The 12054-nt window shown below is 42.2% G+C and overlaps 1 protein-coding gene across 1 annotated transcript; it reads right to left on the bottom strand.

Annotated features, from left to right (window-relative positions):
- Positions 1-38: 38 nt before the first annotated feature.
- On the bottom strand, positions 39-11110 carry LOC112565458 (vesicular, overexpressed in cancer, prosurvival protein 1-like). Its single transcript, XM_025240935.1, has 6 exons — positions 10533-11110; positions 9300-9423; positions 5694-5746; positions 5152-5229; positions 3851-4008; positions 39-2952 (listed from the first exon to the last, which is right to left on the bottom strand). The coding sequence occupies exons 2-6, from the start codon at positions 9372-9374 to the stop codon at positions 2678-2680; spliced, it is 639 nt and encodes a 212-aa protein (XP_025096720.1). The 5' UTR covers positions 9375-9423; positions 10533-11110; the 3' UTR covers positions 39-2677.
- Between the last annotated feature and the right edge of the window lie 944 nt (positions 11111-12054).

Here is a 12054-nt window from a genome sequence, read left to right as displayed (position 1 = left end):
ACACACACTCACTGATTCAGTGACAAAATTAAGTATTGTTCAAAGAAAAAAATAAATTTCTTTAATAAAATCAACTTTTTCCATTTTCAAAAAGAATTTAACAAACTATATAATAAGAACTGAAACTATATACGCTTGTCATCACACTTTCTTTTTAACAACATACCATATCACACTCCGTTACACGTATTTCAAATAAAGCATCACTTATAATTGCAAAAAACAAACCAAAAAACCAAAACAAAACAAACAAAAACAAAAAACCCCCAACTCACTGGCCATGCAGTTTCCACGTTTAAAAACCTGCAAGTAGTCAATAAACGTAGTAGAATATAACTGCCTGAAACACCAGAGACATAATTAAATGACTTTTTATGAATATATATACATGTATGCTGTATGCCAAACTGTCGACATCCCGAGCTAATCTTTCAGCAGAAGATCGGACTAACCAATTTTGACGCACGCGCTGGTCAAGTATACAAACATTAATAGTCAATTTTCTTTGGTAAAAAGTTTGTTTTGCAAAAAGTGTTACCTTTTGTGACATACCAAATCAAGGTAAGCACAAAAACTGAACTACCTGCGTTTGATTTTAATGGTTGGCTGAACTTATGCTTGGCAAACCTTATCACAATTAATTAGACGCCATGTAGCAAATATTAGGCTCCTGTGTAAGAGTTGCCGCTGAACAAACGTAAAGTTAGACACGATTATATAATTCCTGCACATGGTAGCATGCACGAGAACTCGACAGCAATTACACAAATGGAACTTCCCACTATGTTGAAAGCCTTTGTTCAGGAGGATAGAGGGGAGGCGACGAAATAAAGGGAATGTAACACACGTGATACTCGTTGCATCGTCACCTCAACACAGGACTTGCGAGAGAGGGAAAAGAAGTGAGAGCATCACCGAGATTATCACTCAGAACGATAGCTGGGGGAGAGATCGAAGCCAGTCGACACGCTGACAAGATACAAATGTGCACACACAGGAACTCTACATGTCAACAAAATCATTATTTAACGCAGTCATCGATAGATTCTTGAAAACGACGCAAAACGAAACCAGTTTTACTGTAGGCTAACATATCTACATGAAAACAGGAATTAAGTCTCACTTTCATCACCACCCCCCCCCCCCACACACACACACGTCGTCTCTGTTAATCATCTCTAGGTGGAACCAATAATCTGATTAATTAACTAAGGACATCCGACCACGTCTATGGCTGGACATATCAGCGGCGTGCTCGCCTCAGAGATGGTCTATAGCGGGATTGCCGCCTGCACACACTGTACAAGACAGAAGCTGAAGACACAGACCGTTGACTGCCATTTTGTAAAGGACTGTTTACATCTACAAATCACAACAACCCTTGCTTTGTGACCGTCACTGTGATGAGCACTCGAATATTAGACTTTAAAACTCTTCTTAATCATTCAAATATCTGGACCAACTTTTGACCGAGCTATGTTATATAAAAATTATTCCATATACAAACTGTGGATTTATGTTGCATAAACGTTATTTCAGATAAAAACTGTGGAATTTTGCTACATAAATGTTATTTCATGTAAAAACTTTTCCAAAGTTGGTGAAACATTACTCTATATTTTTACGATTAAGAATGGCTTTGAACAAGCATCTGGTTCGAATCCTGAAAAGTATAAACGACTGTTTCTACAATGGGTTCTAGTCTTTACATGAAAAAACCTATTAAGTTGCCTAGATACAAAAATCCTCGCATATTACAGACACTGCGGGATTCTGTTAGATGATTAAGCAGATGATCATATAGAGACAGATCATAAGACATTCCGACAGGCAGAATAAATTTTGTAGTATTTCACTCTCAAGAAGGAGAAAATTGTCCAGGTGATGGAGTCATGGAGGTTTGTTGTTTTGATTGCCTCATGTGGTGCATGTATTTGGAGGGGGGAAGCCGGAAGAAGCGATTATTAAATTACAATAATCAATAAAACAGTAAACAGTTGTGGGTCATGGTGACACAAGGGATACATCTGTTAGCCTAAAAGCTCGGCGCCATTTCTGGCTTGCATGAAAGTAGCAGCAATCGATAAAGACGTGGCGGAGCCAATTTTCTCTGGGAATTTGTTCCTGTCCTAAATTATCAGGAACGGTTTAGGATTATTCATGGTTTCCCGGCAAGAATTGCTGATGCCTGCAGTTGAGATTGTTTATTTCCTAACCCTGAATCACTGCAGGGTATGAATTCAATAACAATAAATAATTAATGTAGAATGCTTTACTAAGTTGTTTACCAAGCAGAATATTTTACTGGTTCGGGGACGAGAGAGAAATAGGGAGAGAGAGAGAGAGAGAATGAGAGAGATAGGATGGGAGAGAGATACTCTGTTTCGTTGCTCTGTCACAGGTCTCTGTGATTATCATCTGTCATCAACTCTCCCGATACAAGAAACCTTTGTAAATGCATAGTACCGATAAATGCAAGCCTCCACAAAACATAAATATGCTATGACAGTCATTTTCTGATGGAATGATACTTCGAATAACAATTTTCTCTTTGCTTGTGCAGCACTCTCGGGTACTCTGACAAAGCAAAGATCTGTAAAGGGTACATAGAATTATGTACATGTAATTATGTACAGATCTCTGGAATAAAGAACAAGCATTGCTGCGAGTGTCGTCCTCAGCCCACGTCGCCAGGGCGACTGACGCCATTTTGCCAGGGTCCGGCGACATTCAGCGGGTCAGGAGTGAAGAGCTTAGCGACGGTGTCGCCGTCTGCGAGGTCATGCAGCATCACCTCGCTGTAGGATGGAGGAAGCTGGTCATTCAAGCTGCTGGCACTGCTGTTGCTGCGGTCGTCGCTGTACGGAGGTGGCAACAGTTCCACACACAACTGCTCCGAGTCGCTGTTGACAGTTCCTGGCACGTCCACAAGCACGGGCGATGGCAAAGAATCTGAAAACAGAAATCATATGAACACATGGCGGAGAAACAAATGTCTTCTTTCTCTCTCTCGCTCGTCCAATCCTTCGCTCGCATTCTGTAACAAAAAGGATGATATTTCTAAATAAATGGAATTTTTCTACTAAAAGAGATCCTTTTTATATAAACGAGGCCAAACTTGGTCCATGCCGTTCTGGGGATATCTATAAGCAAGATAGTTATTTCATTCACAAAGACAAGTTTATTTTTCTAACCGAGCAACATGCGTGGTTTAAAGCAACCAATCACTGACAAGCTAGCAAAAACCGTTGTAGGAGTTTTCCAATGTTTCATTCCACAGAAATAAGTCAACTGAATGCATGAAAGGCACACGGATGTTCACGATGCTATGACCTAGAATGCAAGAAACCAGATGTCACATCGTCTCATCTGTCTGAGTAGAATTGAGCCCCGGGTACTAATGTGATAATACCATCATCCCTGTCTCGCTGGGTTTCTATTCCAGCAATCGATTTGCTACTAGCAGCAACTGATTTCATCTGGACAGTACAGAGAGTATCTGGAGGATCCACTTGTGTGGATCTCTGAACAGCGGACGGTTAATACCAAGAGAACGTCTACTGCTCATTTAAAACTTTGTAGTAAATGATTCTATGTGATTAATACACAGAGCACTTGCATGGATCTCTAAAAATACGAGATTTGATTTACACCAAGCGAAAAGTCCGAGCAAAATGTTTTCAATTCTTTCTAAAAACCGAGTGGTCGGTCAGACAAACATGTGCGCAACCGAAAGAAAGAGAAGAAAAAGAAAGAAAGGAAGAAAGAATAAAAAAGGAAGAAAAAAAGTAAAGAAAGAACAAAAGAAAGTAAGAACGAAAAAAGAGAAAGAAAGGAAGGAAATTCCTACCTGCCAGTGGAACATGGCAGGTTCTACAATGGTTATATCTGATAACAGGTTTAGAGTTTGTCCAGAAGGGTCCGGCGAACATCCGCTCTTTCCGGAAATGACGACACGCAGACACAGCGAAGATGATGAAGACAAAAAGGAGCATGCTCACCGCAAGCCTGCCGAAGTGAGAAAAAGAAATGAGTCAAAATGATTACTGTGTGTGTGTGTGAAAGCAGTGAATGTGCTGTGAAATAAACATCACACGCAATAAGTTAGTGAACTCTGGACTCAAATGACTTCAAACAACACTAAGGTTCAAAAGGAAAAACCTTGCTTGTGAACCATGAATGCTGACGTGGCACCAACGAGTTAAATAAATAATTAAAAAAAAAAAACCAAAACGGTTGCTATGACGACATGAATGCGTTACAAAGACGATACCAGAGCAAGACTGGAGCACAAGGGTGGCACAGTTACCCGTAGTAAAACAACAAGCAGCATATAGTTGCCGGCATTGAGTTCTAGTTGATGTTAAGGTTGATTATTTACAGCCGATGAATCATTCCCAGTCAGTTCCAACCAGCAGACACAGAGGAAACTCATTTCTTCCATGACTTTGAAAACGCATAACTACGTAAAATCCGTTATCGCAACTGACGCAAACAACGAGCTGAGTGAGAATGTTAAGGTAGATAATAGTATAATCTTTGTAGAATACGTTATGAAATGTAGAATAAGGTACACTGCGTCACTGCCTGTCCAACTAATGCACAAAAACCATTCGTTTCTGATTAAATTTTTGCTTGTTATTTTTTTAAAAATTATAAAGCCTTCAAATAGACAGCAGCAATAACCCTGATTCTTATTCCGATGTTCTTCTACGCAACTAAGATAAGAAAATAATAATAATTAAAAAATTAAACCAGTCTGGAGACAGACATAAATCATTTAAAATATCACATGTACAGCAACTGTCCACGGTGGTGAAAGTTACTGGATGATGTGTCTGGGGTCAGCAAAGGTCACTACAAGGCTCGGATCTGACAGATGTTATCTAACATTACATATGACAGTCTGCCTGATATTAGTGTAGTTTTATTTCCCTTTAAGCCATGTTCTTAATTATTGTAATTTGTATACATTATCAGTACATCTAATAATTAGTTATTTGGTAATTATCAATTTCCGTCGTCACAAGACCGCAACAACTGATCTCCGATCTCGAACATTAAACATTAATTAACATTAAACAAGAAAAGGAGTAAGTTACTGGTGTGGTTCAGAGGTGGAGAAGGATGTGAGGTGTGGGGTCTACTGACCAGAAATACCAGTGAGTGTAGAAGTGACCACTGGTTGCACAGCACTGCAGACCGCAACATGTTTCCACAGGTCCACACCTACACATATCCGACGAAGGTGAAGGAAGAACAAAGATATAAAATAAGCAGAGATAGTCGTCAATCAGCTGACAGCGAGTGAAACATGCATTTTCTCACCCTACTGACTACTTGCTTCTCAAGCTCACACTTACACTGAACATTACCTGATGTTTCTGAGAAAAAAGAAGAAGAAGAAAAAAACCTGAATTGCCATTTATAGATATCAGAAGAAATGTAACAAACTTTTGATTACTACATTTACAAGATATAATCATGCATTCCACAAAACCGAAAACGAATAATGTACATGCTATAACTTACAGATTACATATACTTACACTTGAATGAGAGTGATATTTGAAGTCTCTATAATATACAGATATGTATACACTCATACTTCTAAAGACTACTTTTGAAAATCAATTAATCTGTTTAAGAAAATATCAAAACAATTCCCACACTTGTATGTAAAATAAACTTACACAACTTGGACGATCCGTTCGTTGGTCGAGACCAAGCAATCCAGAGCTCGTGCCTGTCGAACAACAACAAAAAAGTCAGTAAGAGGAAGAAAGTTCGTCAGTATGAACAATAAAAAAAAAAATTTAGCAATGCGAATGAAAAGAAAATAACATCACCATCTACCACACAAGAAAAGCAAAATTGGAATAGGTGTAGCGGACTGACATTACCGCATTTTCTTTCTATCCACACGTTTAGATCTTGTATACCACCTGACATTACCACCAGACAGAACCTTTCCACACCCTTTACCCGCCCTTCTACTCCCTCCTTTCAATGCCTTCCCTTGCTCCTCCTCCTACAAGCAATGTTGGACGCACGCACGAATACAAAGATGCTAGAGGCTGTCAGTAAAACATGGAAGACATTCGAGACACAAGCTTTTCAGTCTTGCTCATAGCTGTTTGCAGGATCCCACATCTTATTCCCGTGAAACTATATTATCGAAAAGCGATATTATTAGCCCGTTGATTGTTTACTGTAGTCAGCTCCCCTCGCCTCCTATAATCGCGGGGTTTCAATGAAAGTGCCCGGGGGGCCTGCAGGCATCTCATTTCAGGCCTCGCTGGGCTCCTTGATGAACACATAGAACATGACTAGGACAGGCAGACAGCCCTAATATCCTCCTGCTTCCTCCTTAAACAGCAACTGTATTCGATTCACCCTGCAGTTTAACTAACTCTGGAATGTTCAGCCGACTTTGTACCGTTGGATGAGCTATCAAGTATTAATCTCTCCCTGACTATGACTAATGACTAATGACTAATTCCGACACTTAACAATCAGCGATTCACACAGTCGTTATCCCCGATGTTTCTCAGTCACTCAGGAGACTTTCTCTGCTTGGAGGTTTCACAAGAAAGATGATATCACAGTGTTGTGCAAGTCAACAAGTCTGACCTACTACGATTAATGTTTATGTAAACATTTCTTGTAGTTTCTCCTTACCGCGGTGGAAGAGGTTTCAGGAGATATTATTTTTCTTGCAGCAAAGCTTCCGACCTGATCGCAGACTTAGATAACATTTTGTTTGCTGGCAGCCAAACCTCCATACAATCACGCGAGGCCAGGTTTATGCAGACAACGCGACTGCGCGCTGCACCCTGACCCCTGACCCCTTCTTCTGTAACATCATGCTCATCACTGTTGATGACTGATGTTTCACGCCGAGCCAGCAACTAAAGCTATAATTATCAAGTCAAGGCATCCAGCCCTGTAAACAGGCCGCATGCAGAGAAAAAACAAACGTGCTCGAGACGAGATCTGAACCCAGAACAGCCAACCCTCACTGTATTGGTCACAGGCGTGGGTGAACTGGAAGGAAACCTTGGGCTTACCTGTACATCAGAATGTGAACATTCATCCCTCTGGGCCCCTCTTGACAAATTTGGAATACGAAGTCAACTTCTTACAGCTTGATTAAGCATTTGGAATTCGCGAAGATTAATTATAAATTTCAGAAGAACAGTAATAACTGCTTTAACCGTTTTCTTGAGTCACAGCTTCAACAGGTTTCAACTGGTTACCTACCTCTGACCTTTTTGTCCTCATTCCTCGTAATTGGCACAAACAAGAATGTCTTACCCCCTCTCACTGAGTGCAACAATGCTGCAGTAGGTTGCAGTTGCCGCTGACATACACTTTAAAACTTTTTATAATGATAATTTAACAGATGAATAAACAAAGTGAAGCGATGATTCAACATCATGTCTGCCATTTGTGGACCATGCTTTCGCCAACCTCATCATCGACATACACGAAAGAGGCAGTCTTCCTTACAGTGCAGACCTCTGCTTGATGAGCATGCCAGGTGAGCCGCAGACAGACTGCGTCGAGATGTAAAAACTCAAGAAAGAATTTGCAAGGATGGATCGCGGATAACAACGTCAAACTAAGTTCATCCACTGCCCGACAACGACCTGCCGTGGCTGGGACGCGCTCTGACCTTTGACACCCATACACTTGAAGAAGATGCTTGCGTTTGTGACGATAATGCGGCACATAAAAGGTTCGTGCTGACCACTGGGGTCTTCTGGCCATGTCCTGGGCTCGTTCACAGCATTCATTTGATTACTTGAGTTGGAGAAGAGGGGGAGAAGGGGGTGTATAAGCGGAGACTCATCTAGTAAACATGCACATGCTTTATACTTTTGACAAGACCTTTCATGGAAAAGAAACTGTTCTTGTATCAGCCTTTTTCTTTCCAAAAAGAAACAACAGAAAAAAAAGATTGTTGGAAGGGGTCACTAGGTAATCTAGTCATGTGATTTTCGATCATTCTTCCTGTACGCATTTTATTTCATTGCCGAGGTTAACTGATGATAGCTTCAAGCAGGACTTGCTGCCAACCACCCCCAGCAACTCCCCCACAGAAGACCATAGATTGCGACTCTTTGGGATCTGTATGTAAATATATATATTGACGAGTAAGACAGGCTTAAACTGTCCTGTCTGAGTCACGGTAATAAACTTGGTGTAGAACCATCAATGAAAACACGGGCTCATGTGCATCATTCATACAGAATGTTATCAGCAATGGAAAGACTGGGGTCAGGACAGCGGAGTAGTGAGTGTGAAAATAAACTGAACCGTGCGAGTGAAAAGGGAAGGGTGACTGAGGCAGGTTCACAGCACCAAGTATTTTCTACTTCAAACTGTACTTCGTCACGTGCTCCTCAGAGGTCAGGGGCCCCGTCTCACAACACATCTCTTACCTCAAACACCTTGAAGTCTGTTTAGACAGTCAGTTTTATAGAAATACAGCCCACAGCATCATTTGAGAACTCTTCACTAACACTCACAGAAAGATTAAACAGACTTTCATTCCCGTCACCAAATTTTTCAAATGCACCTGGCGTAGGAGGGCATCTTTAGAACAGCTTGAAGTTTTAGAAGCATGTTGTGCAACTAGTCCCACAGCAAGTTGGACAGACACTCATCCAAATGTTTTGTTACCAAGCAGGTCTGGCCCTTGACAAAATGATTGTCCCAGCAGTGCGTGCAGTTGGAGCAAGTGGACTTTATGCAAGCTTTGCTTACAAGTATGGTACGTGTGGTGTGGTCAGTCTGTATTCCACAACTTCCACGTGTCTGTAGAGTTATGTAACTTCTCCCCGACCCCACAATTGTTTGCAGTCGGTGTCTGACTCACTTCACGCGCGTTTATCGAGTGAACATATTATCGTATATTCACTCCACACATGCCTTCACTGTGAATGTGTTGGGATCTAACCAGAACACATATTTGTAGTGTGAATATTTCAGTGTCTAACGTGATCCACACGTGTCTTCTACGTGAATGTGTACTCGTGTGCTTGAAGTGCGGATAGGTTCTGGCTTAGGACATTTTGGTAAAGTAAATGTCTAACAAACTTTCTCTAGCTTTGCTTCTGCTCCTCACCAAAGACCAGCTAGGTCAAGGGACGTGTTAACAAAAAAATCGATTGAAAAGCCCTTTCTTCGAAGCTGAATCGTGAAGTTACTTCTCCCCTCCTCTCTATCCCCCGTGTTGTTTGTTCTAGTGTTTGAATACATTTCTTGAGATGGCCTTTGTGAAGAACACTCACGCGGTCGGCGGCTAGGAGCAGCAGCACGAGTATGCAGGTCGCCTGAACGCTAGTCACCCCGCAACAGCTCGTCATCCCGCTGTACGGCTGTCAGACCACCTTACTGACCTGGGGCGAGCTCAGTCTGCAAATAAACAAACAAACACATATAAATAAAGTTTCAGGAAGCTGACTTAATATTGTTAATAATTCAGTGAACAATGCAGAAGTTACAGACTGGCTTCAAATATGTGACTAAATTTGGCAACGGTTTGATATGACCATCGTGTAAACATTTGCCAGAGAGCAATCAAATATTCGATAGTTGTGTCCGGTTAAAGGCTCTTTTCCCCTGCAAGAAGCGGTAGCCAGTCAATAACAAACAAGGGCCGTTACATCCTCGAGCATGGAGCTTAGTCTGAAATGTTGGACCTCGTGTCGTTCGAACTGTTATTTTTTTTTTGAATCTCTGCCTCTACCGCCATCGCACCCTGTGCATCCCTCCTTGCCAGCAAGCTGCAGCTTGGCACTGTTCCTCTCTTGGAATCGATTGGGGAGGCGAGGGTAGGGGGGTATTTACGCTGTTTGTTCATGTGGTGGTGATGTATCTCTCTGTGCAGCTTTCCTCCCTCTTTCCCTCGATCCCTATTTCTTTTCCTCCCGTCAGCATCAGGAGGCGCAACAAATGCCTAACTTAGTCCCATCAATCTTTTTTAAAATGTCATTTTGTTTTCATCCACCGACTTGTTCCTTTGACAGGTATTCGTGGACCCATACATTTTTCTTCCCTACGCTTAGTTTATTTTCTTGCATTATAAAAATAACATAAAACTTGCATTAAAAGGTTCATAAAAGGTCTATACTACTAAAACTAGCTACAAGAGAGAGAGGGATCAGTAAGTTCGACAAAAGGTGTGCCTACAAAAGCTTGCATTTTGCAATGGAGAGCGGTAAGTGTAACTAAATGCTCTGTAAGCTCGCCTGACAGGTGTCGGATAAAAGAAACACTAAATTACCTTTGAATAACAATCACCCACTGCCCATACGATCATGCCAGGTAAAAAAAAAAAAGTCTAGTGCTTAGAGTTTTACTGGAAAAAAATCTGACGTCCGGAGTCATTAAGGACACGTGCACCTGACAATACTGTTTACCAGGAAGGATAATTACAATATCAATGTAAGCAGTTGTAAACTTGAAAGACAGAAGAAAAAGGAGAAGCTTTTTTTTTTTTTCGAAAGTAGAACATTCGTTACCGTAGGATATAATCTTGGCCTTTAAGGAGAAGACAGGTTGTCCTTCCGAAGGTCGGCGCTGGAAGACGGAGGTATGCACACCTCGCACACAGGGCACTCGACAACAGTTGTTGTTGTTGTTGTTTTTCAGTGACAGACGTTCACATCCTCATTGATGCCCCGTCTCCTTGTTTCCAGCACTTTGTGTTTTCGACACATGTCTGCTTACGCCAGTCTGCTTTTGCTGCAATCAGCGCTGTTCAGCCTGAGGCCGGATGCTGCCGAGGTTTTGCAGCAAAGGAACCAGCGTTCAGATCCTGCGGGTAACTGCAGCCAGCCACACACACACCTCACATCCCCCGTGAGATTAGCGACTGCAGCAAGTTTTCTCTCTCCTTTCACCGCTGGATCGATGGAATCAACGCGAGATCTCGCACAGATTAGCGAGAGCAGGGACTGAGAGTTGCCACCAAACACACACACGCGCACACGCGTAGGTAAACAGCGAGCAGCGTGAGTAGATCCCGTTATCTCACATGCCTGAGGAGTCACCGCTACTCGCCTCGCGCCGCCCCGTGACGTCAGTGTGCGATGGCCGCGCGTGCTGGGAGTCGCATGCCGGTCTGGGGTCGGTCGCTCGGGGGGTCGCAGACAGGTTAGCGCGGCGCTCAAGTTGTCGATAATATTATAGCGATCGGCGGCTTGTCAGGTCGTTGTCACTGCTGGCCGTGGTGGCTAATGGGAGGTTATGGTGTTTGTAGAGTGAAAAATACCTGTTAATTTCTACAAAGCTGCTTAGCTTATCAGATTAAAATATTCTTTAATTAGTCATCCTACATTGAAGATGTGACAGAAAAATGTTGTTGTGCTTGAGCGGACATGAAATTGGGGATAAGTCGCGGATGTCGTTCGACGCAAAGGACGACGCTCTTATACGCGCACACACACACATACACGCAGAGATGTTCATGATAATCCCACAAAGCATCTTTCTCAAAATTCTATAGACGCATGTCAGCTTTTTTACTGAAAAAAATTATAAATTATTTGCACAAAAAATAAGGTTTCTTGTGAAATTCTAGACAAATTTGTCTTTATGCAAACAGTTAGTGTTTTTTTTTTTAATTATCAAGGATACACAAAGGGTAAGGTAGGGGCTTGAAACAAAACGGAATGTCAGTAAGTGGATGTGGCCGCTGTGTAACTACAACGGCAAACATGTGTCCGAGCACGACAGGCCGGATGGCAGGCCGCCAAAGTAGCAAGCGTCACGTAGGCGGTGAGCCGGCCTGACAAACTCCCATTTCTAGAAGTTGGGTGAGTCATGTTCCGGGACAATACAATCTGTGATTGCCTACCCGACTACAAAACGGCTGTGTTCCCTACCCGAGCTTTGTTTCAGCGTTTTGTGGTGGGGTGCAGCAACAGGGGTGTTGGGGTGGGGTGGTAGAAGGGTCTAATGACCGATAGTTGTCTGAACAATTCTTTACAACCACTTGTTGGCAGGCAAATCAATGTTCCCAAACATATGGAAAAACACACG

The sequence above is a fragment of the Pomacea canaliculata genome, linkage group LG5, assembly GCF_003073045.1.
Source record: "Pomacea canaliculata isolate SZHN2017 linkage group LG5, ASM307304v1, whole genome shotgun sequence".
Taxonomy (NCBI): domain Eukaryota; kingdom Metazoa; phylum Mollusca; class Gastropoda; order Architaenioglossa; family Ampullariidae; genus Pomacea; species Pomacea canaliculata.
The sequence above is the reverse complement of the archived record's forward strand: the minus strand, read 5'-3'. Positions and strand labels throughout refer to the sequence as shown.